The sequence below is a fragment of the Panthera uncia genome, chromosome X, assembly GCF_023721935.1.
Source record: "Panthera uncia isolate 11264 chromosome X, Puncia_PCG_1.0, whole genome shotgun sequence".
NCBI lineage: Eukaryota > Metazoa > Chordata > Mammalia > Carnivora > Felidae > Panthera > Panthera uncia.
In genome coordinates, this window is record NC_064817.1 from 15,324,949 (window position 1) to 15,352,178 (window position 27,230).

At 37.8% G+C, this 27,230-nt stretch overlaps 1 protein-coding gene across 5 annotated transcripts in view; it reads right to left on the reverse strand.

Annotated features, from left to right (window-relative positions):
- Positions 1–27,230, reverse strand: part of RPS6KA3 (ribosomal protein S6 kinase A3) — a 117,302-nt gene that overhangs the window by 53,236 nt on the left and 36,836 nt on the right. For 4 of the 5 annotated variants that reach the window (XM_049643573.1, XM_049643568.1, XM_049643569.1 and 1 more), the window contains one exon: positions 3,892–4,008. In XM_049643573.1, coding sequence (XP_049499530.1) covers positions 3,892–4,008 — 117 coding nt within the window. Of the gene's footprint in view, positions 1–3,891; positions 4,009–14,313; positions 21,219–27,230 lie in introns of those variants that run through there. The other variant, XM_049643572.1, reaches the window with a different exon arrangement.

The following is a 27,230-nucleotide window of genomic DNA, read 5'->3' on the forward strand; positions in this document are numbered from 1 at the left end:
ACTGATTCTAGGGCAAGGCAGAGTTCCTCACTTTGAGAAATTGTGCTAAAGGTGATTGGCAATGACCTCAAGCCTAGTAAAGAGCACTACAACTTGCACAGAAACCCTGATGCATTGGAGGTTCCTCTCCCCAAACCAAATCCCCCATCCTATCCCCCTCTGTGATGCTCCACTCTTTAGCTCCTTGTAGCCAGTTAGCACGGAGCCAAACTAGGGAGAAAAAAAGCATTCTTAATCAGGTTCCTAAGATGGAATGACATTCAAATGCTAAAGGTAAGCAAAGATTATTAGTATTTTTGAACAGAAATAAATTTTAATTAGGTGGAGATAATTAGGATTTTTCTAATATTTATTCTTAAGATTCCCTAACCAAGCTTCTTTGTGCCATTGTACAAGAAAAATTCTCCCTGTGGATTGCAAACTTTCTTCACCCTTCTTTGAAAGTACTTTACCACATCGGCTGCCTGGGTGGCTCAGTTGGATAGGCATCCGACTTCAGCTCAGGTCATGAGCTCATGGTTCATGAGTTTAAGAACCACATCACGTTCTCTGCTGTCAGAGCAGAGCCCACTTCAGATTATCTATGTCCCTCTCTCTCTGCCTCTCCCCTACGCTTTCTCTCAAAAATAAAATCATTTAAAAAAAAAGATTACCTTAATACTTTCAGCACATGTCAGTTTGCAAAGGACCTTCACAAGCATTTGTAATACATCATCATGATAATTTTGGGAGGCAGGAGGACTGAGCAATGCCTATTTATAACTGTCCAAGCTAGGGCTTAGCGAGGTTAAATAATTTGACTAGTGTCACAGTGGATGTATTGGAACGAGAACCAGTGGATGTATTGGAACGAGAACCAGGCCAGCCACCCAGTTCTGTGCTCCTGCTTAGGGCACTATTAATGTTCCCTCTGGCAGGTTACCAGTCAATGTAGCAGAAGCAGCAGCGGTCCCAGATGCCATCGGATCTTCCCCCACCAGAGCATTTGTGACCTTTCGAACTCCCCCATGAAGCTATTCTAAGCTCTGACAGGTCATTCCTGTTTCCTTGGCTTACGCTGACTTTTTTGGATGAGTAAGAAAGGAGACGCTGTATTTTTAATGTTTGCTATTTATAGTAAGGTATTTAAATTACTTTTAAAGAAATAAAGGGAGATGCATGCTAACTTCTGGCAACTTAAATACTCTATTCCTTGAAAATCTAATATAGTATAGAAAGGAACCCATCTATTTGGGTTTATCTGTAATGCATTGCAGGATAATACAACTCCACAGCAGATATTATGTGCGTGGCCTTGTATCATTTAATTCTCACGACTAACCTATGAGGTCAGGACTATTATTTACTCATTGCTTCTTTCCAGAATTATATGATAGGTACTGTGTTGCCAGCTCAATGCTGAGACATGTTACAAAACATGTCCCCTGCACTCATGGAATGAATATATAAGAGACAGCCAATAAACAACTACACAAATGAAAAGCTGCAATTGTGGTGAGTGCTGTGAAGATGAGGTATAAAATGTTCTGACAGGGTAAAATAGAGGAATATGACCTAGTCAGAATGGCAGAGAAGACCTCTTTGAGATCATAAGCATGAGAGGAGTTAACAAGATGAGGAGGGGGTGGGAGTGGAGCGGAGTGTTGCATGCAGAGGGAAGTGCATGTGCAAAGGCTTTCTAGTGGGATGGAGCCTGGTGCATAAGGACTGAAAAAGGTGGACAGTGTGGCCAGAACACAGGTAGTGAAAAATACATAAAGTGGTGCTGCTGAGGTAGCTAGGCGCCACAAAAAGGGCCTCTTCAGATTTCTTAAGAATATGTCTTTATCCTAAAGACAAAGGGAGGCTACTAAAGTATAAGATTAGCTCTTGTTGGCTGTTATGTAAATAGTGGCTTGAGAAAAGAATAAATTTGGGAAGCCCCAGTTAGGAGACTCCTTCAATAGGCCAGGGAGAAATGGTGGTTCCATAGACTTGAGGAGTGGCAGTGGAGAAGAACAGGACAGACAAGATTTGAGAAATCATTACTAAATGAATAGGACTTACTGACAGATTAGATTGGTGGGGGGGGGGGGTGGCAAGAGGAAAGGGTAGGCAGTAGAAGGATATGTCAAAAATGACTCCCTAGTTTTTGGCTTAACTGGATACCATTCATAGCTACAGAGAAAAATGAAACAGGGCAGGTTTGGGGGGGCAGGGGAAAAATCATGAGTTTTGTCTTAGACATGTTGAGTTTAAACTGCCTTGGAGACACGTTAAGAGAAAAAAATATGCAGCTGTCCAGAGTTCAGAGCTTAGAGGCATGATCTAGATTGGAGATAGAAATCTGTTAAGACAGCTGTATATGGGTTATAATTAAGATAGTGGGTATAGAGAAAATAATTAGTAGGGAGTGTAGAGTGAGGAGAAGGAAGCTAGAATGGAACCTTGAGGAATTTCAATACTTAATGACTGACTGGGAGGAAAATGAGGCTCGAAGAGGTTAAATAACTTGCTCAAGAACATGAAGCAAGTTGAGCAGAAGGAAAAAAAATCAGATCCAAGTCTGACTGACCTATAGGGCCCAAACCTGCAACCATTACGTTATGCTGCCTACTTAACCTATATGTGAATTAAAAGCATCACTTTGGGGGGGGGGGTTGAAAGAGGTTAAAAGCTGTAGTAAATTACCTATATTAACCAAGAATTGCTAAAGAGTCCCTCTAAAATACACAAGGAAGCTCAAGTATTGTTTTGAAGTTTGCAAAGCACATTATCTTCAAATGTCTCCTCACAGGGAGGTGGTAAGGAAGCACTGCAATGTGCAAGTTGAATGCAATCTCAGAATTTTCCTATCACTGAGAAACGGATTAGCAGAAAAATGAAGATATTGCATTTTGCGGAACAATTTTAGTTGGTGGGTTTGGGAAACATTTTTTGATAGTAAAGACAAACCTGGACATCACTGAATACAATGCAACCTTTGTATTCATTTTAAATTTATTTTATTTTTATATTTAAAATTTTTAAAAAATATTTATTTATTTTTGAGAGAGAGAGAGAGAGAGAGAGCGAGCACATGCAGTAGGCTCAAACTCAAGAACCGTGAGATCATGATCTGAGCCCAAGTCAGCGGCTTAACTGACTGAGCCACCCAGGTGCCCCAATATTCCTTTTAAAGACAAGATGTAAGTCCCCAAAATTTCATGACTCATATTGGCAATCCACACCCTAATTCCTTAGAAGTATTCATCTACTTTCTACTGGTATTAGGGATAGTCTGGAGGGAAAACTGAGACATAGTGTGATAATGTATCTGCAAGAGCACCTTCCAATTCTACATGAGGACTCAAAAAGAGTATCATAAAGTGTACAAAGGGAATATTTTTTGATTTTTAATCATTTGCAAAGTGCAATTAAGAGAGGTCACATGTTCTTTTTAAAAAAATTTTTTTATGTTTATTTACATTTGAGAGAGAGAGAGAGAGAGAAAGAGATAGTGCACGAGAAGGGGAGGGGCACAAAGAGAGGAGACACAATCTGAAGCAGGCTCCAGGCTCTGAGCTGTGAGCACAGATGTGGGGCTCCAACTCATGAGCCATGAGATCATGATCTGAACCAAAGTCAGCTGCCCAATCAACTGAGCCACCCAGGCGCCCCTTAGAGTGGTCACATGTTCTTGAAGATAAAATGAATATGAAGTGAATACTGCCAATTTACAAACATTTCCAGTGTACTTTTCAATGACTTTATTCACTTTCCAACACTTACTGATAGTGAGAAATGTAAGAACACAGAAACACTGCTTGTAGGGAGATCAGTATTTCATAAAATAGTTCCATTCCCCATCTGTACGAAATACACATGAATTCCCCCCAAAAAACTTTTTAAAAACACACACTCATGACTTACCTTTCCAAATGATCCCTGCCCCAATACTTTTAAAAGTTCAAATTGGGAAGGATCTGCCTTTTCATGTCCTTCCTTTACATGATGTGTGATTGCAATTTCTTTGATACTGCCTTCTTCCTGTTGATGCAAATATAAAGAAAGAAAAGAGAGTCAGAGATACTTTCTCCGGCTAAAAGTTAAGAAATATAAATTTAACATATCATATTAGAAATCCTCAAATTATTATTTTTTTAAGGAAGCTTTATGCCCAACATGGAGCTTGAACTCATGACCCTGAGATCAAGAATCACATGCTCTACCCACAACATACTTTCAACTTAAATGTAAGAGAGAATAATAGCAGCCCACTACATAAACCAATTTAACTTCTACTTGACATTAGCACTGAGTATTTCCAACTCTTCATTCTTCCTACTGGAGATAATTAGAACTAATAGTTTCATGGGGTGAGTGCAGAGGGTGTAAAGAAGTCTGGAAACAGATTGGAGTAATCTGCTGTGCTTTGACGTGTGCTTGTATTTGGTAGAACCAATGTTACACACACACACACACACACACACACACACACACACACACACACTTTTTGGGAGATGAGTTGAAAAATATTCCAAGGCAAACATAGAGATTTCTACCCTCAGCAGGGCCATTTGAATCAGTATGCTGAAGTTTATTCTGTTGGAAATATGTTAAGATACTTTCTGTTTCTAGGACTACTTGAGATCTGACAGTGGAGAAAGGAATAGCTCTAAAACACAAAACCCAAAAAGATTTACCATTTGGACAGAGGATTAGACACAGGAAAAAAAAAAAGTACTATTTAGCATAATGAACAGTGGAAGGTCTTGGGGTTAAGAAGATTTTTAATTTTTTTTAATGTTTATTTATTTTTGAGAGAGACAGAGACAGAATGCAAGTGGGTTAGGGGCAGAGAGAGAGGGAGACACAGAATCTGAAGCGGGCTCCAGGCTCTGAGCTGTCAGCACAGAGCCCGACACGGGGCCCGAACTCACGAGCTGTGAGATCATGACCTGAGCCGAAGAAGTCGGATGCTCAACCGAGCCATCCAGGCGCCCCTGGGTTAAGAAGATTTTTAAAGACAGTGGATGCTTCAGTGTATCTGAGCGAAAGTATCAGAAAGGAGAGAAAGGTTGAAAATACATCCAAGTATACACAGAATTTTAGTTACTTATTCACTCCGGGATTAGCAGATTAAGTATACCTTATTTAATCAAGACATGTACTATATGTTACAGCCAAAAACTACAATAAAACAAAACTCAGACTGTCAAAGACTCTTTTTACTTCTTTTTTTGGGCCCATGATGTTATTTTTCTGATTGCCTAAGTATTATTAGTAGAATCTAAATGTGCTGTACACAAATAATTCATTATTTTTATTATTCTTGTTTCATATAAATGTTTGAACTCAACACTGAGACAGAATGTTGGCTATATATGGAATTCAAAGATTTCTGAAAAAGAATATTAGGTATCCTAATGTGGCAGGTTTTGAAAATGAATAGTAAAAGGAAGAAAAGCTCCTATAACAGGTCAAAAAATATATCCAGGCCCAGCATTTTACTCTGTAAGACACAAGTTTGTAGGCTGTGCTACAGTGAGGCAGCTTAATCATGCTGGACTCTCTCAGAACTTTGGCAACAATAAAACAATCTCCTAATATGGTTTAGTCCTTTATTTTGTAATTTCACATGCACTACCCCCTTTACTTCTCACAAACATCTTGTGCAGTAGGTATTAGGGTAGGATCAAGCATTACCTGACTCTGAGACTCTGCCCCATTCCTGGGCACCCCTTCTCTGCAAATGACACCGGTGTACAAGGGCTCAAGAACGATAGCTATTTGTAGCTATATTAGCAAAGGCAGGAAGCAAATTACTAAATTCTTTTAAGAAAACTTTCAAAGAACAGTGCATTCGTGGAATTAAGTAAGATTTAGATTAAAATCCAGCAAATATTTATTAAGCACTTACCATGTACCAACTCTGGGTTAGGTACTTTTTCACATTTTTATCTTATACTTAGGCTTCATGACAAATCTCTAACTACATATCAATGTTAGAGTTGATAATAACAGGGTGGAGTATACCCCAGAACAAGCAAAAACATCTCAGAATTCTCTACAGACTCCCCCATTCCCCACTAGAAATTTGACAGACCTTTTAAAGGTCAAATGGTTTGAATATAGTCTGAAGTTTAAAGAGATTAAGTAAAAATCATAAGCCAGTAACTGGTAGACTTATGGCTCAATTCCAGGTTCTGACTTCTAGTGACTTCTAAAACAAGGTTTTTAGCATTATTCTACACTGAGAATGTCATAGGCTTCTGGTGGTTCCCCATCCAAGATCAATGGCAGGAACATACAGACTTATTCCCTTGATCTTTGTAACTGGTCTGTATCTCTTGGGTCAGTTAGCTAAAGTGATTAGAGAAATGTCTCAGAACCTTTGGTAGCATATCCTTACCAGCAAAAAATAAATTTTTTAAATTAAATTAGCATATACCCAATATTTGTACACTTATTGGCTTATAAATTATATATACTTTTGTATTGCTAAATTATATACCTTATGCATGGAATGAAACTATAAACAAGTTCTCCTTTTCTGTAACTCAAAGTGCTGTCACATCACATTTTAAAGACTAGTGGATTACAGACTTAAGAGGCCAAGTTCATGGGTTGGATCCCAGCAATGTGCCAGTTAGCCTCCTATGGAAAAAATCATCTGTTCAAGAGCCCAATGGGAATCTAACAGCCATTTATGCCCTTAAATCACGAGGCTGTGAAGAACTATACTCTACAAGGTTCTATATGTCTTACCAGTTTTCTTTCTTGGGTAAGTGGGATTTAATTTTAGGTTGCAATATTGTTTCATCTTTTATTTCATAACAAATACTATAGTTGTGTGTCACAATGATGCAACACAGGGAAGGCATCACTTAGTTAAAATGTTTTGCGTTTTGTAGCAGGCATATAGAATCAAGCCTTACTTTCATAGTGAGAGCTACAATCAGGTCATGGATATCAAAATAAACAGCAGTAACTATTTAAGAAAGATTTCATCTTTGATGACTACCCTTCCTTTCCTCTCTTGTCAAACAAGTTACCAAAAACCATGGAATCTCCCTTTGATCCTTTCATTCAACAAACATATACTAAAATATCTACCATGTATCAAACATGGTAATGGAAATATCCTTTCTTTTCTTTTTCGTTCCCTTTCTTTCTTTCTTTCTTTCTTTCTTTCCCTCTCCCTCTTCCTTCCTTCCTCTTTCTTTCTTTCTTTCTTTCTTTCTTTCTTTCTTTCTTTCTTTCATCCATTTCCAACAGCATCACTCAGGTACAATCCTTCATTACCTTTCCTGTGGAAAATTGAAACTAGCTTGGTTACTCAGAATGCTCCTTTGTGCCACTGCCAGTCCAATTTATCCTCCTGACAAATTCGTTTTCTAAAAGGAGACAGCTCCAGTCATATGACCAGATGGCTCAAACACTCTTCCGAGTTTTCCCAAATTAAATGCACTGCTTCACCTTGGAATTTGAGGCCCTCTACAATACGGCTGCAACTTAGTTTTCTGGTATTTTCTCCCAACATTGCCTTACATGTAACCTTTCATCAACCTGGGTTACTTCCTGTTCCTTAAACGTGTTTTTAAAATTAAAGTAATATGTGCACACAAATGACAAATCAAATAGTGACAGAATACCTTATGATGAAAAGCAAGTCTCCTTTCACCCTCATACCTAGGCCTTTAAACAAAAGTTAGTTCTTTCTGCACCTTACTTTGATAATTCCTTGTTTGATTAACTTCAAGACAATGCCTGCTGATTTAAAAAAAAATTTAATGTTTACTTATTTTTGAGACAGAGAGATACAGAGCGTTAGTGGGAAAGGGACAGAAAAGAGGGAAACACAGAATCTGAAACAGGCTCCAGGCTCCAAGCTGTCAATACAGAGCCCGACACGGGGCTCAAACCACGAACCTGAGCCAAAGTTGGACACTTAACCGACTGAGCCACACAGGTGCCCCAAGACAATGACTGCTGATTTAAAAATTAGATGATTCACTTATATCCTTTTATCATCTTTCTCTCCACTGTTTGATAATTATATTACTTCTACATAAACTTTTCTTTTTTTTTTTATGTTTATTTGAGAGAGAGTGCCTGAGCAGGGGAGGGGCAGAGAGAGAGAGAGGGAGAGAAAGAATCCCAAGCAGTCTCCAAGCTGTCAGTGCAGAGCCCGACACAGGGGCTCCATCTCACAAACCCTGAGATTATGACCTGAGCCAAAATCAAGAGTTGGACTGAGCCACCCAGGTGCCCCAAACTTATGTTTTCTCTTAGTTTTGGATAGAATCCTAACTCCTCACTTTGTAAAACGAGGCTAATTAGTGCCTATACATTTTTTTCTCTCAAGCTTCCCCAATCTGCTGCTGATCGTATTTTTATTTTTATTAATATTAAGAAAATTAACATTCTCTGCTATAACCACAGCCAAATCCTTCACGTTGTCTCCACAGCCTGATTTTAAAAGCAGAAGGCTTATAAGCCAGCATCCACATATATTTTCATGACAATATATTGTTTAAATGTAGGCTAGAAAGTACATTTAAATTTCCTTTTATATAGGCCTGTAACAGTGACTTCCAAAACAATCTGAGGGGACTTAAAAAACCACCATTTCATCAAATGCTTAAATTCATGATACATTTTACTTTGAGTTCTATTGGGACCATGAATTTTTTGCATGTTTTTTTTTCCTGTTTGTAACAGCAGCACCCCCCACCCCCACCCCATCATTCTGGGGGGAGGAAAAGGTTAATCTGACCATTAGTCTTAATTTCTCCTTAACCCTTTACCATACTTCCCATTCTTCTGAGAGCACTCTCTTACTCTCCCATCAGGAATGGTTGTTCTCTAGGCCTTGCTGCGCAGCTATTACCTCCGGATACCTCTTCAGTGCTTTTCTGGTCGAATCCACTATTCTCAGTTTCCCATGTCTTTCTCTTTCTTAGATTACTCCCTTGTAACTTCCTAAGAAAGGTGATGTAGAAAAAAAACTTTCTGAAGCTTGCACATCTGAAGATATCTTTATTTTGTCTTCACATTTGTATAATTTGGCTTTGTACCAAATTCTAGAATAAAAACAATCTGGCCCCAGAACATTGACACCAATGATCCAATGCCCTCTAACAGCCAGGACTGCTACTGAAATGGGTGATGTTAGCCTGATACACATTTTTGGGAAGGTGAACTGGTTTTCTTTCCAGAAGCTTTTTTTTTTTTAATTTCTTTTTTACATTTATTTATTTTTGAAAGACAGAGAGAGACAGAGCACAAGCAGGGGAGGGGCAGAGAGAGAAGGAGACACAGAATCCAAAGCAGGTTCCAGGCTCTTAGCTGTCAGCACAGAGCCTGATGTGGGGCTCGAACTCACGAACAGCGAGATCATGACCTGAGCCAAAGTCAGACGCTTAACTGAGTGAGCCACCCAGGCACCCCTCTTTCCAGAAGCTTTAAGAATTTTCTCTGTCCTTGGACTTCTGAAATTACTCATTAGTGAGATAAATATGGGTCTTCTTTCCTTCTGAATGTTAGATGGTTAGTGAGACTTTATAATCTAAAGACCTGAATTCTTTGCCTCTGGGGGAAATCTAACATTTCTTTTATAATTTCCTTCCATTCATTTTTCAGGGTTTGTCTTTTTGCAACTCCTCTATTTAGTTGGGTATTGTATGTCTGGGATTGAATCCTGTATGCCACTTATCTTTTCTCTCCTATTTTCTGAGACACTTCCTTGATTTTATTTTCCCACCCTCATACTGAATTTCTTATTCTGGCAAATCTTATTTTATTTTATTTTGTTTTTAAAGAGAGAGGGAGCATGAGTGGGGGACAGGGAGAGAGAGAGAGAATCTTAAGTAGGGTCTGCACTCAGTGCAGAGCACCACGTGGGGCTTGATCCCACAACCCTGGGTTCATGACGAGCCCAAACCAAGAGTCTGAGGCTCAACCAACTGAGCCACTCGGGTGCCCTCAGCAAATCTTGTTTTAAAATAAATTTGCAAGTGCTCCTTTTCTCAATGTTTCTTTAAAAAAAATAGCAACTTTGGGCGCCTATGTGGCTCAGTCCGTTAAGCATCCGACTTCAGCTCAGGTCATGATCTCGCGGTTTGTGAATTGGAGCCTTGCGCGCATTCTGTGCTGCCAGCTCAGAGCCTGGAGCCTGCTTCCGATTCTGTTTCCCTCTCTCTCTGCCCCTCCCCCACTCACTCTCTCTCTTAAAAATAAATAAAAAGTTAAAAAATTTAAAAAAAAAATAGCAACTTCCTCCACTCCCTATCCTCTTCCCCCAAAATGGATGCAATCATTCCAAACCTCTTTGAGGATATAAACTAGAATTTCAAAAGTCTTTTTCTAAATTGGTGCTAGGGAAGTACAAAAAAGTGTTCTTGGGTGTGGAGACAAAAGATCAAGGCCTATGGCCCAAGTTCTGAAAATCTGTCACTGTTTTATCTTCAACACATGTTTTTGTTCCTTCCATGTTTAAATTTTTACTAGTTACATTAGCAAGCTATTTTCTATCTACTTTTATGTATATGTAGTCATAGTAGTATAAGAGGTAAAACATCCTTGGTTGGTATCTCAATGTCTAGCCTGTGCTTAATGTCACCCATGTTTCCAAGTTATAGGACCATGAGTATTTTAGAAATGAATTTGAGGTTCACCTAGGACGTAATATTGATAATGTTTGGGCAATCTCAGACAACAGGTAAAAAAGCAAACATGTGCTCTTCTAGCTCACACCTAGAATCCAATGAGATGGATGCAGAGAGGAATATCAAATTTGTGAAGTCAGGACTGACATTTGCATGTGAAAAACATATCTTGTCAATAAATCACCTGTTACTGAAATAAATCTGTCACATGAAAACATAGAACTAAAGTTTGACAGTTTATAAAATTGTGTTTTTGCCTGTAAGTACACAGAAAGCAACTATAATTTTAAGAAAAAAGAATGTTGCCAATGAAGTGGAGCACATATTTAACTTATATCCATTATTACTCTGTGAGGTTCACATATTTATACATTTTCTAGTACAAGTGTATTTTCTGCCCATTCATCATCACAAAAAAACTTACTTTGTGTATTTTCAAAAGTTATAGTAAATTCTGTATTTTTATTTTTACAAAGTCTATGTTTATTTTGTAAGTAAAGTTCTAGTTGTAGGCAAAACTGTGAGGCTGGCAGCTGTTCTATACCACAGCCCTGTATCATTTGTCTATACTATCACTTTTGGATATTTGCCGCCCCCAGCCTAGGTGTTCAATACCTTCAAGCTATGTATGGGAACTCATTTGTCCATTTAAACATTTCTTTCCTGAGTACCTAATACATGCCAAGCACTCTTCTAGGTCTCCAAGATATACAATAAATGAAACAGACCAAAATCTCTGGTGTTTTGGGGAGAAACCAAACAATAATAATAGGTATATTCATGTTAGAACATGATAAATACCATAGACAAAAGATATTAAGTTGGGTAAGAGGGATCAGAAGTGCAGAGATGAAAAGGACAGCTTCCAATTTTAAATAAAATCATCAGTGTAGGTTTTATTGAAAAGGTGCTATGTTAGTAAAGACCAAAAGGATGTGATGGAGTCAACCATTTGGGGAAAGAGCATTTCAGGCAACAGACAAGCCAGTGTAGAAGTCAGTGTGGGAGCATACATGGAAACCAGTGTTTGCATAAGAGAATGCAAACGAGAAGAAGAAAATAGGTCGAAGAGGGAACTAAAATTCAGGAGGCTCTGTTGTTTCTGCTTCTTTCTGATTGGTTCAAATACAAATGTTTCTGATCTATGACAGACTCTCTTAGAAGGCAACTCAGATCATGAGCCAGGTAGTGTGCTAGCTGTTACAGATACTAAGATGAAGAATAGTGGGGCGCCTGGGTGGCTCAGTCGGTTAGGCATCTGACTTCGGCTCAGGTCATGATCTCGGTGTTCGTGAGTTTGAGCCCCGTGTCAGGCTCTGTGCTGACAGCTCAGAGCCTGGAACCTGCTTCAGATTCTGGGTCTTCCTCTCTCTCTGCCCCTCCCCTACTCATGCTCTGTCTCCCTCTGTCTCAGAAATAAACATTAAAAAAATAAAAAAAGTTTTAATATCATCACTGATGACCGGAACTATGATACATCAAGAAATTAACAAAATCACTGTTCTATTTATACTGTGATTAATACCCACATCCAATAGTGAAATAAACAGAAACAGTTTCTCAGGTGTGACAGACTTTGGTTAACAAAAATTCACTCTTTGTGTAGCAAAGAAAGACAGTAATTTGATCAAGAAAATGTGCCTATAGGGGCACCTCGGTGGCTCAGTCAGTTGAGCGGCTGACTTCGGCTCAGGTCATAATCTCACAGTTCACGGGTTCCAGCCCTGGGTCAGGTTCTGTGCTGACAGCTCAGAGCCTGGAGCCTGCTTCCGATTCTGTGTCTCCCTCTCTCTCTGCCCCTCCCCCACTCTCACTTTGTCTCACTCTGTCTCTCAAAAATAAATAAAATGTAATAAAAAAAATTTAACAAGAATAGTATCTTCCCTCTAGGAATTGACCTAGGGATTCCAAGATTTATTATTGGATAAATACTTGTTGAGATATGACCCCTGATAGAAAAAACAAGGCCAGTTCAACTAAAAAATATATAATTTTAGGAATTCTGCAAAGAATGTCATTTTAGACATCACAGAAAAATGGCAGAAGAAAATTTATGGACAGGTAGATCTTATGGTGTTTCTCCAATCACACAGAAAGCCACCCTGTTTGTTTCCCAGGACTACCAAGAGGTCCACAGGTTCCTTCCTAAATGACCCTTAAAGTTCACCCTTTAATGGGGAAAAAAATTAACTTAGCGTTTCCTTTTTAAGTTGAGAAGGAAAAGATACAAGTTTGTTCTTAAAATGTAAAAGGATTAAAGAAAAGGAACAGAAAGTGATGTTATTTGAGTTATAGAAAACCTAATATTGTAACATACTGCCATTAAGTAAACAAACTGGGTGATATTAATTGATTTTAAAGAATGATTCAACATTTGGCATTATGCCCTGACTTGTATACATAATTTCCTTTTTCCTGCCCTCCCTTGAGTCAGGAAGTGTGTTCTTAAGGCATTTGTATTTTCTAAATTGTTTTGAATGTCAGAAAATATGGTTGAAACTTGAAGTAAACTATTTAAATGTTTCTTGGTAAAAACTAATGAATAAATCTTTTCTGACCATTAATAGTAACCAGTTTTTGGCCTAACATAAAGAAGAGCTTACAAATGAAAAATGTATACTTTATTTGCCTCTTAAATGTAACTCAAAATCAAAGTATTAATCTCTATATAGATACAAGGTTCTATAACGTACCGTATTTTTTAATTTAAAAAATGTATGTTAATTTTTAGATGATCAAGATACATAAAAACTATTTGGCTGTGACATAATTAGGCTGGTTATTGAAGCCATGGTGAAAGCCATATTTTAATATATTCTAGATTACAATTTGACCAAATCCAATTTACCTTTTTTCTAATGGATTATAAATATGCTCAGCATTTTTCAGCTAACCACAGTTTCTAAGAGAGTATTCCAAGCCAGCTTCTTATATTTGTTTGAGAAAACAGTATTGCTGTTTTCCAGACTAACTCTCCTAATCACTGCTGGAGAGAGCACAGTTTTCTCCTAATCGGGAATCCCAATCAACAAATTTAATTCTCTTTAAAGAGCAGCAGGATAGCACAATTCTCATGGCAAAATATCAAGTTAATTTGGCAGAATTTTAGATGACATAAAATGCAAATTATCATTTGTTATAAGCACATTTCAACAAAGTAATGCTTTGAAAACTCTGCCTACTCTAAGTCAGATAAAATTACCCAAAGTCACTTAAATACAGTTGATAAAAAACTTCAAAACTTTAAAAGAACCAATTTCAACAAAAGTCTGAATTTAAGGTCTTAATTCTTTAAAATAAGACATTCTCCTACCCATTAAAATATTGCTTACATTATAGTAATCTCCTATTAGTAAGTTCACAATTTTTTTCATGTCTAGTTTAATACTGAAAGTTACCATCATCATACAAAATTATACCATATAAAATTACCATCACTAGCAAAGTAAATATTACTCTCCAGTAAAAGCTAATGCAAAAATAAGTTTACAAAATACACAGAGTTGAAATGTATAATACACATGACTGGCTTACTTTTGGCAAACAGCCTACAAAAACTGGTTTTGAATTTTGAAAAGCTTCTTAAAAGAACATATAAAATGAAATTATTGTTTAATTAGTATAACTATACTTAGCTCCAACTAAAACATTTTAGTCTTTAAAGAAGTTGAACAAAGCTTACCTGTATAGAGCGAACACGAAAAGACAAAAATTTAAACATGGCTACGAAACCATGATGGTGATACAAGAATTTCTGACCGTAAAACTTAGGTTAGAAAGGGAAGGCCAAGCCCCTGCAAAGTTTTCTCCTACCAGCTGTTCCGGCAATTAGAAAATTTCCTGTCAGGCGGGTCCTGAAATGCTAGAAAAAGAGGCCTGACAATTTTCCTGTGGTAAAAGAAAGGAGAAACGTAATGGCGAGGGCACTAATGTAGCTGATAGGTAGGGAGGCCAGAACAGGAAACCAAAAAAGATTTGCTGATAGCAAAATCCTGTTGAAATGTTCTTAACTCCTAGTTCCCAGCAATCTAGACAATTTTCACAATCAGTGAGATGAACATTATTTTATTTCAAAATCCTGAGAAATTCTAGTATTTAACTACATGACTCTTCAAAAGCAAATGAAACTAGTCAGCACTATTAAAGTCATAAAAGTCATTGATGCACATGTGAAGTTTTACCCTTTGTAATGCTTACACACACACTCCAAAGGGTAGTCTCAAGACTATTTTAAGGTTATATATAGACAAGTCATGGGTATTCTCTGTCAGTGAGGAATTGTTTCATAACTATGGGAAGAAAATGACCACTTGTTGATTGCAAGCAACTTTTTGATTGTGATATAAGGACAAATTTTTTCAGTTTTAAATGAAAGTAAATTACATTTAAATTCACATTGGTTATAGACATCAATTATCAGCCAGGTTAAAGCCTTTTAGGTCCATGGCTAAAAATCCTAGTTGATAAAATCTAAATTAAAAAAAAAAAGTCTAATCCCTGGGTTATTAGTGAGCAAAAAGAACACTTACTGAATGAGCCAAACTGGAAAAGGAGAGGTCAAGTTACCAGACAATCCTTTACTCCATTTCATCCTCTAATAGTCTCCAGAAGTTTTTCTAAGGTATTTTTATTTTGGAAAATATTTTGTAAGTATGCTAAGAGTCAGAATATGATCACTGACATAGTGGCATTTAAACAAAACTCAAGGACAGAAACATCGAGAGCTGTGGGAAAATGCTCTACCTGATGTACATTAACTTATGTGGAACCAACAAAAACATCACGACCTAGATGAACTGAATAAAATAGCTGCATTTTCAAAACCCAAAGAGTCTCTAGAAAACCCCCAAAATGATCAGCTAGTTTTCTGGATGAAGGAACCATGGTCAAGGCAGGCACATACTTGATGATGTATCTAAAATGGGAGCTCAGTTCAGTACTCCTTTACTGAGCAAACATTAGAGTGTCCATTGGGTGCTTACAGGTGCCATATGGCTCTTCCTGTCAGATCACAATTTTGCAGCTATGTTCTATAAATGTTGCTGCTAAATTTAATTTTTATGGCAATATTTTACAAATGACATAATCAAAGTTAAAGAATAAAAAAATTGCTCAATTTAAAAAATTATCCTATATAATACATTAGAATCAACTGGGAGGGGTGCCTGGGTGGCTCAGTCAGTTGAGTATCCGACTCTTGATTTCAGCTCAGGTCATGATCCCAGGGTTGTGGGATCAAGCCCCGTGTTGGGCTCCATGCTAAGCATGGAGCCTACTTGGGATTCTCTCTGTCTCCCTCTGCCTCTCTCTCCTGCTTGCATGCGCTCTCTAAACCCCCCCCCCCAAAAAAAAAAACAAACCAAAAAACAAAGAAACAAAACCAGAAAAATCTTTAGAATCAACTGGGACCCAGATAAACGTCCAAGATAAAATTCTGAATTCTGCTAGGAGATTGTGCTGTCCTCTTGATTAAAAATGCATGCCTGAATTTTTCACCAATCTTAAGGAAAGCACTTAAGATTAATTTTCCATCAGAACATGAACCTACCCATCTCCAGAAGGAATTATTTAAGTCTCATTACAATGCTACATAAGGGCAGCAAGGTTAGGACAACCACCTAACATAAAACTGCAGTCTAAACATGAGGTGTCTCTTAAGACTGCCAAGGAGCAGCAAACAAGCAGCATGGTTAATGCACAACTGAGTAAGACGTACAAAACAAAATAGGAGTGTCTCTATACAGCAGTCATCAACTTTATTCAAGTAATACTTAAGGAACAACCAAATAACCTTTTCGGAATTTAAAGGATTAGTCTGAATTGGCTTTAATGACTACTGATGCTCAGGTTAACAGTCACATTTTGCTGTGTGCTGTGCTTTTTAATATTAGCACTAAGAAAATGAAGCAGTATTTCAAATACCGAAACCTAAAATAAGTTTTCCTGAGTTGAAATAATACCTTAATTAAAACAGTGTGGTACTGCTATGTAAAAGATAAACAGGGCGAGAAAAAGAGTAAAAGAATAAACTTGACACTTTACATCTGAGGGAGGGAGATATTAGGACAGTTGGTTATTTGGGAAATGGAGAAGCCATAGAGGAAAATATTGATACAGATTTGATTATAATATTCAAAAACTTCTCTACATCACAAGGTACCACAAATAAAGTTACAAGACTAGTTCAGGTGATTAGAATCCCTTATAATTATATTACGACTCATCACAGAGCAACTGCTTTATTTGGGTGTTAGCTATTTCCTAACCAAAAATGAAAGCTCTTAGGCCCTTTGGTATACTGCTTAGGGCACTGATTACTGTTTAAGTCCATGCCACTGCCCCTGCCAGATTGTTCTTCAGAACAGGCACCATACTTACTTTTGTATCTCCATAGCAAAGAGCATACAGTAGGAATTCAAATAAAGCCTGCCTGAGTAAGAAGCATATGCTGAAATCTGAAATGGACACTACTTGTGCGGTTGTGTGCATGAAACTAGATATTATTGTTTATGTTTATCCTGCCTCTTTTAACTTTACTTAAATTTGTTATTAAAATTTCAGCTAGTTTTTCTTTATTCTTTTATCTTACTGGTTTTAATGTTTTCCTTACTATTTAAAAAAGTAAATTTTATTATAAAAAGTATGCATGTCCATTACAGAAAACTTAAATAATGAACAAGAAGGAGAAAAACAAAAGAAAAAAATCACAATTTTATTTAGTGCTTTTCTTTCCAGTTTTTTTTTCTGTATACACACACGCATACACTTGAATCCTACTATATGCATGTATCCCTTTTTTCTATAAAGGGCTGGACAGTAAATGCTTTTTGACTTTGTAGGCCATATGTTCTCTGTCAACTCTGCTACAGTATACTCTGTATACTGAGGCTTAGTATACAGCCAGAATAATCTTTTAAAATTTATTTATTTATTTATTTATTGAGGGGGGTGGGCAGGGCAGAGAGATAGAGAATCCCAAGTAGGCTCCACACTGTCAGTGCAAAGCCTGATGTGGGGCTTGAACTCACGAACTGCGAGATCATGACCTGGGCTGAAATCAAGAGTCACTGCTTAACTGACTGAGCCACTCAGGCGTCCCACAGCCAGAATAATCTTAAAACAGAAATCAGACTGGGTCATGCCCCTGCCTCAAATTCTTCAATGGCTTCCCATCACAGAACAAGACCCCAATTTCTCAGTCTATGGACTGTAAAGCAAGCACTAATAAACACTACTTCATCCTGACTTGGGAATATACTCCCTAAATCATTCAGATACGATGTCAATATTTGGTTTTAGACAGTGTTTTATTATGTTAAGGTCAGACTTTCTCTTTACTAAAACAGGCATGAATAGTCTATTTTATAAAATGTCTTCTTATCTATTAATATAATCACTTAGTGTATCTCCTTTGACCTAAAGATTTGATAATGCAGATCAACAAATGTCCTAAGGTTTGTATTTCTGGGAAAAATCCATTGTTTTAATATATGTATTTGATTTATAATTTATTTTATTTTATTTTTGATGTTTTATTTATTTTTGAGAGACAGAGAGGAGCAGAGAGTGAGGGGGACAGAGGATCCAAAGCAGGCTGTGTGCTGATAGCAGCAAGCCTGATGTGGGGCTTGAACTCACAAACCATGAGATCATGACCCGAGCCAAAGTCAGACGCTTAACTGACTGAGCCATACAGGAGCCCATGATCTGTAAATTTTTAAAAGGATTTTTGCATCTATACTCATAAGTTAAATTGGCACAATTTCCTTTTGTGTGTTAATTTTCATTTTTAGGGCCTTGTTAACTTTACAAAATAAACTAGAAGGCAATGCAAATTTTTCCTATGCTTTGGGACAATTTAAAAACCACAATTTAAATGATCTATTTCTTAAAAGTTTCAAAGATTTCTCCAGGAAATCATAGGCACCGTAGTTGGGAGGCACAGAGTTTAATAGCTTAAATTTCTCCTTTGCTATTGGTATATTAAGTTTTCTATACCTTCGTAAATGATACCATCTAGATTTTCCTAGAAAAGCACATATTTCAGCAAGACTTTTGTATTAGTATATAGTTACACTTAGTATTCTGTTTTCAAAATTAAACTTATGGAAAATTTCAAGCATATCCAAAACTAGACAGAATAGCATAAGAAACCCTCATGTCCCCAGCACTCAGCTGTAACAATGACCAACTCACCGCCAATCTAGCTGCATACACTCACTTCACCCTACTCCCATAATTAATTATTTTGAAGCAAATCCCAGACATTATATCACTTCACCTATAAATATTTCTGTTGTTACGATGTTAGAAACTCTTTCCTATCTATGATTATATTGTGTTTTGCTTTCTGAAAGTTGTATATCTGCCTTTTATCTCACCTCCTGTTTTCTCCTTCACTGATTTTGGAATCTGTATTTAGTTCCTTCCTCTGACTTTCCGTAAGTTCACTTTGTAGTTATTTCTCTAGCTTCTTTCACTGAATCCTTAGATCCTTATTTGAATTCTCATTTATTAATACATTTTTCTTTCAAATATATTTCTAACAATATCATTTAAGATACTGTATTCTAAGCACTGTAGTTACATGAAATTATTTGTTAATTCTTACCACACTGAGATAAGTACTATCATCCATACTAGAGATGAAATAACTGAGGCATAAAGAGAAGTTAAGGAAGCTGCTGCCCAAGTTCACACTTTCCTGAAAGTGGGAGGGCTGTGATGTTGGTGGGAGCATAACCAGGCAAGTCTATCTGGGGAAGGAGCACGTATTACGTACGGCCAGTGGCTGACTTAGGACACAAACCAGGAGGTACTAAAACTTGTGATAAGACCCAGAAGAAAGATAGCTCAGTAGAGGGTCCATAGCAGAGTTCCTGAATGCTTTTCTACACCATATATTATATTCATCTGCAAAAACACCAACCCTGGCCAAACCCGATTATCAATCATTTTCATAACTCCACGACAGCTGAACCATGCTGGGGAAAAATCAACCCCTACGACAGCAACTTAAAATGAACATATTTTTTAAAATGAGTTCTTTAAAAACAAAACAAAAAAGATAAAAATAAAAAATAAAAATAAAATGATTTATTTGGATACAATTTTTTGTATGGACAAATTTTTCAAACCCTGAAAGGTTAATATCTAAGGTTTTCCATTTAAGTACAGAAGAGTTACTCTCTAGCACACATCCATCAGTAGATAATGTTACAAAGTGCTGAAGTTCTAAGGTTTTAAATCAGAGATAGGAAATATCACGAACCCGAACCAGATAGTAGTGACTTCCTAGAGCACTGAGAGGGGTTCCTTCTAAGATCCTGTCTCAATGGAAAGCATGCTGTGTTCCACTTGCAACATCTCCCATGAGTATGGAGAGAGCGCAAGGGGGCAGCTGCACCAACGCCCGAGGTAAGAATACTGCAGTAAGCAGGGATACATCCTAGGTGGTACTGCTCATCAACTAATCCACACGTGTTTTTGTGTTGTTTTCTTCATGTAGGTACAGAGGTTACAACTTTGAATATATGACAGTATTTCAGATTGACTTAATAAACCTTTTATACTTAAGCAGAACTTAATCAAATCAGTTTTCTCTCTTTCCAATTGTGGATTAGATCACTCAAATTGAAAAAAAAATGTGTAGACTCCAGCAAAGGAGAAGCAATTTTGGATCAGAGGTCCCATATGAGGTAGGCAAACCATGAAAAAAAGGGGGGATATTTTATTTTTTTAAAAGCTCTTAGGGGTGGATGAAAGGGACACTAGGGAGTGAAAAAATAGCCCTGAAAGAAAGCCAAAAATGTATCAAAGGGAAACCTTACATGCTTGGAAATTTTGCCTATTGTACACATACTCCATTTAATGCCACCATGCAGGCTAATTATAATGCTATTTATCTCAGAAATATTTTCCTAACTGGTATATACTTACATGTTCTAGAGTATATTTTTCCCATGCTCTGAGTGCTAAAATATACTCTCAGCCAATGAGTTAGAACAACAGACAATACTCTACACAATTAGTAAGTGTCGTTAATATACCACTCCACAAACGTTCCCTGCCAATGAGCACTCTATTGTACTTGCCTGTGTTGAGTGGGTTCTTCACTGTCTATTGTCTACTCTGCTAGTTTCTCTTTCTATAGATTATTTTGTGTTTGACCCATGGTGACTGCAAGAGGTGTGCAAGTTATATGCTGGACTTGTGGCTATGAGTATCACTTTGGATGTTCAAATGCAAGTTTTAAGGCAGCATGAGGGAAACTTCAAGGAAATGGAGGAAATCAGCAGACAACTGGGAACTGGTAAAATTCCCTGGATACTATGAAGGCCATTATACACATTACTGCAGCCTCAGGGTTACTATATGAACAAAAGCTAGAGCATCATGTGGAAGTTGGAAGAAACTACTGCTAAAGGTCTATCATGACTTCAGGGGATGTTAAAAGAATAGGGGGAATTTCAGGGTGCTGCCTGTGTCCTTCATAGGGGTACTACTCCTTAACCTGGCATTTAAGGTCATCTATGAACTATCTTCCCTGTATCTTTTTAAGGCATTTTTATCACTATTGCTTCTAACAAGCCTTCTCCAATTAAAAAAATAATAATGTTTATTTTTGAGAGAGAGAGAGAGAGAGAGAGAGAGAGAGAGGGAAAGGGAGGGAGGGAGGGAGGGAGAAGGGAGGGCAAGGGAGCTTGAGTCAGGGAGGGGCAGAGAGAGAGGGAGACACAGAATTTGAAGCAGGCTCCAGCCTCTGAGCTGTCAGCACAGAGCCTGATGCAGGGCTCGAACTAGTGAACCATGAGATCATGACTTGAGCCAAAGTCGGATGCACGACCGACTGAGCCACCCAGGTACCCCCAAGCTTTCTCCAATTCTTGACAATCATGCAAGGGACTATGATACAAGAGCTACAAAGACTGAGTTGATAAATACAATGTTTAAGACTATAGTCATATAATATTATGAAGTTGATGTCATAAGTAATTAATGTATTCACAGTCACTGGAAATAAATAAGAGAAATGGAAGGGTCAAAGGACCAAGTTAAGAGAAAAGTAACCCATTTCATATTTTTTTTCTGAGGCCAGGCCTATTGTCAGCCACAAAATTACTGCATATCACCATAGTTCCTAAGAGGCATACTTTATCTCTGGTGAAGTCTGAAAGACTAGGGTCACACTCTGGAAGGAAGAAGACAGAAAAATGAACACTTACTGGGTTCCTACTTTGTGCTAGGCACTTAATTATCTCCTTTAATTCTGAAGCCTCAGAAGAACATTTGCCTGGTACTGCAAGAACCATTAAGATAATTATTTCCCTACTAAGCAAGAAATTGTTTTAATGATGGTTTCAGGATGACTGTAGAGACTTAAACAATCAAGACTCCCTATTTCTTCAGCATGGATCACGAAGAGCATAGACTCCTCTAGCCAGCTGAGAAAAGATGGAAAATTCTGGAGTCCAGGAAGATATCTTGGCTTGATATACTACATAGCACTCTACCTTCTGCTATGAAGGTAGTCTCTCCCCAGCTCCACCAGAATAAAGGCTAAAAATAATCAAGTGTCTAGCAGGGGGTGCGGAGAACAAAAGACACTGGCTAGAACAAGTTAACTGGTGAGAAATTCAACAAGTTATACGTAAATATGGATTAATATGCAAACATTCCTGTTATATTCCAGTATGAATCAATTTAATTGGATACATTTTCTTACACTTTATGATACATGGAGGATATAAAAGTTTTTACTTCAGGTGAGTAAAGACAGGAAAGGATTGAACCTTTTAAAAGTAAAAATAAAGGAAAAGAGTATTGAAATTCCAGAAGATGGAAGAGAAGTGGATCTACGATATGGGAAGAAGGCAGATTGCAGGACAAAGAACAAAGGGAAGAGAGAAGAGATGAGATGGGAAGAAGGGAAACAATCCAGCTAGAATGAAATGGCTCTACCACAAACAGAAACCAGTAGACATGTTCAAGAGACAACACAAGGGCAGCTCCATATATCAAGAGGGTCTGAGTGGAAGTATTTTGTTTAGGAGAAATTTGGCTTACTTTTATGATTATCATTTTAGTCAAACTGATGTAGCTACCTCTCACATTCCACTCCCCACTTTTGGCTTTTGTTTACTCCATTTTCCCATGAGAATGCCTTCACCCAAATATTGACATTTACGTCTAAAAACCTATATCAAAATTTTATGTCTTCTGTGAATTACCTAATTACATCAGTTATACTAATTTTATTTTAAATTCTAGTCAACTTAAATTTTTATCAATGGTTAAATGGTCAAATAGTGCTGCAAGGCTTATATGACAAACAGCAGTACCTAGTGCTTCTGGTACCCTTCCAGCTCTTTTCACTGCTCCCTCTGGTATTTATCTCTAATCAACAACATAAGAAACAACAGGCGTTGGCGAGGAGAAAGGGTAACCCTCTTGCACTATTGGTGGGAATGCAAACTGGTGCAACCACTCTAGGAAACAGTACAGGGGTTCCTCAAAAAGTTAAAAATGGAACTACCTTACTACCCAGCAATCACACTAGGTATTTACCTGAAGAATACAAAAGTACTGATTCAAAGGGTTTCATGCACCCTGATGTTTACAGCAGCATTATTTATAATAGTCAAATTATGGAAAGAGCCCAAGTGTCCATCAACTGATGAGTGGCTAAAGAAGATGTGGTGTGTACACACACACACACACACACACACACACACACACACAGGAATATTACTCAGCCATAAAAAGGAATGAAATCTTGCTGTTTACAACAACATAGATGGAGCTAGAGAGTATTATGTTAAGTGAAATAAGTCCATCAGAGAAAAACAAATTATGATTTCACTCATAGTGGAATTTAAGAAAGAAAACAAATAAACGAAGGAGAAATAAATGAAAGGCAAACCAGGAAACAGACTCTTAACTATAGAGAACTGATGGTTACCAGAGGGGAGGTGGGCAGGTGGATGGGTGAGACAGGTGATGGGGATTAAGGAGTGCACTTGCTGTGATGAGCACCTGGTAATGTATGGAAGTGCTGAATCACTATATTGTACAGCTGAAACTAATATTATACTGTGTTAACTGGAATTTAAATAAAAACTTAAGAAAAAGAATAACCTTATATTACTTCCTCTTGACTCATCAATGTCAGATATTATCTTCAGACGTTCTATTCTAAGATGACTTAACATTCACATTGCAAGGTATGGTTAAATCAATATTTAGCTTTTATAATTATTGTGACTATGCAAACATTGTTCACTGCTAAGAAATATACTCCAGTTATATTTCTTGTGTACAACTTCTGTTTTCTTCTTAAGTTTGAAGTTGGTTTGTTTTAGAATTTGCTTTCTTGGTGCCTATCTCAAATTCTTCTCACTTTGCCTCTTAAGTGAATTTTCAATACTCCAACCTATTGGATAATTCATCACTTCTATTTTTTTTCCCTAGGAGAAAGCCTTCCTGGAATCATCTGTCTGCTTCAATCTGGACTGAGTACTCTCTAAGCCTACAGAATGAACCAGTCTTCTGAAGTACCCTTTATTCATCACAATGGGAAGGAACTGTCTTCATTGTGCTTATAAATGTTGGATCCTTTGTTGCCTGAATCACATGTCTTTTTCTTAGTTAACAACCATCTAGTGTTGGCAAAGCCCATTTTCCAGCAACTTCCTAAAAACAGGTATATGTCTGAAAATATCCTGGTTGAAAATCATTTTCACTAAGCATTTCAAAGGCATTATTCCTTACCTTCTAACTCAATGTTGAAATGTTTCATATCATTCTTATATCCAGTCCTTTATACATGATATTTAAAAAATCTCTAAATGGGGCACCTGGGTGGCTCAGTCGGTTGAGCTTCTGACTTCGGCTCAGGTCATGATCTCACGGTCTGTGAGTTCGAGCCCCGCGTTGGGCTCTGTGCTGACAGCTTAGAGCCTGGAGCCTGCTTCGGATTCTGTGTCTCCCTCTCTCTCTGACCCTCCCCCATCCATGCTCTGTCTCCCTGTCTCAAAAATAAAATAAACATTAAAAAAAATTTTTAAAAATCTCTAAAAGCTTGTCTTAGTCCATTTGGGCTGCTGTAACAGAATACCATACACTGAGTCACTTATGCTAAACAACAGAGATTTATGTCAGAGTTTTGGAGGCTGGGAAGTCCATATCCAAACTGTCAGCAGAATCAGTGTCTGGTAAGAATCTGTTTCTTCATTCATAGACAGTCATTTTCTTGCTGTGTCTTCACATGGCAGAAGGGGCAGGCAAGTTCTCTGGTCTCTCTCTCTCGTTTTTTAATGTTTGTTTTTGAGAGAGAGAGAGAGAGAGAGAGAGAGAGAGGGAGGGAGGGGGGAGGGAGGGAAGGGGGAGAGAGAGGGAGAGAGAGAGTGAGAGGGAGAGAGAGAGTGAGAGAGAGAGAGAGAAAGATAGAGAGATACAGAATCCAAAGCAGGCTCCAGGCTCTATGCTGTCCACACAGAGCCTGACACAGGGCCCAAACTCACAAACTGTGAGATCATGACCTGAGCTGAAGGTGGAAGCTGAAGTCAGAAGCTTAATGGACTGAGCCACCCAGGAGCGACTGTGGGTCTCTTTTATAATGGCACTAATCCCATTCACGAGGCATTTGCCCTCATGACCTAACTGCCTCCTACAGGCCCCACCTCCAAAAACCATTACGTTGGGGATTAAGCTCCAACATATAAATTTTGGGGGGACACATTCAGTCCATAGCAAAACTTCCAGGGTTGTTGAGCACTGGTGTTTGAGAATTCACAATAATGATTCTTCTTGAGAGTAGGTATTCTTGTCTGTTTGTTTTTATTAATAGGCTTTCGGTATGCTGTTTAAATCCAGAGACTCACAGTCCTCATGTTGGGGGAATTTTTTTTTTTTTAATCTAAGAGAATGATTATCACTGTATCATCATGGAAGAAAAAAATGCTAATTTAAATGTGTCACACCATTGACTTTAACAAACATTTTAATTTTAGAGATTTTAAAATGTGGGGGACAAGTATCTTTATCTAATTTCTTCCTTTCCATTTCCCTGTTGTCTCTTTCCGGAATTCTTATTAGGCAGATGTTAGATTGCTTCTTTTTCTTTTTATCTCCTATTTTCTATCTCTTTCTCTTATTCTCTTTTTTGGGAGATTTCCTTAACATTAGCTTCTAAATATTCTACTAAAATGTAAGATATCCCTATCCCATTTTTTTTAAAGAGAGAGAAAGAGTGGGGAGAGGGAGAGAGAGTATCTTAAGCAGAACACAGAGCCCGACATGGGGCTCAGTGTTATGACCCTGAGATGGTGACCTGAGCCAAAATCAAGAGTTGAACGCTTAACCAAGTGAGCCACTCAGGCACCCCCCCACCCCATTTTTAATTCTAAGAATTTATTCTTTTTCTGATTATATAAAAATAGCACCCTACTCTTATTTTAGGATTATCAATTTTGTCTCTTAACACTCAAAAGATAGTAATTTGACTTTTCTTTTTCCTTTTTTCTACATTGTTCCTTCAAGAGCTTATTCTTTCATTTAGAAGCCTTCCTCAAATGTCTAGTGATACTGGGCTTTTTAGTCATACTTAAAAGTGAGGCACTAGGGAGTAGACCAGATGTCCTGGAGCTTGTCAACTGTCAGGCATTTTTGTAGGTTAGTTGGCCAAGTACGCAGCCTTTACGTTAAAGATCTCCTAAATGTCAGTATCTGAAGGACTTTTATGAAAGACCATTCAATTTCTTCAGGAAAGAAGACTTTACTTTTCTGCCTGAAGATACGGTCCTGGTTGGTGTAATGGGTAAGGGAAGGGGGGCATAACACCATTTAGTAGTAGGTTCTCACTTGATCTCCCTGTTTCTAGCCCAGTGCCTCACCCCACTTCCTACTATACTTTGGGTTCTATTAAGTCTGGAGCCACTGTGATTCATTTTTCTCTATAAAATATCTTCTATCTCTTCCAGGGGTAGGAGAGGGAAGAGAATGGAGGCTATTTATATTGACACTCAACCAATCTCTGTTTTCAGCCTCATGGCATTCTTCCACTTTCCCTGGTACCTGGCAACCTCATTCTTGAGCTCTTCTGGGGCTGTGAGGGCAATAAATAAGGCATACTTCCTGCCCCTATAGCCCTCTAAAAGCACTTAGGTCCTTTAACTTAGGTCCTCTTGTTCTGACTCTTTTATCTGCTTCTCATATTTATATGTTGTGGTTCAAATTACAGAAGTCTTCTAACTTCAAAGACCATGTTTCTGTTTCTTATTCTCCTTGCTATTTTGTGTGATTATTTACCAGAAGAGAAGAGGACAAAAACAACTTTATTTTTCCATTTAAAGACTTAAAAGTTTCCCTTAAATGCTTGTATGCCTCCAACAGCCTAGCAGAGTTCTTGGTACCTAACAGAAACTCACTAAGTACTTGGCTAATGAACGATTAGAAGTAGTCAGAGTACAGACTAAACAGCTATAACAAAAAGACCCCAAAATACAATGGCTCAAACAAGGTAAGTGCCTATTTTTTTTCTCATGGAGCAGTCCACAGGTAAGAGGGTAAATTAGGGTGAAGAGGTGTCACAAGATCATT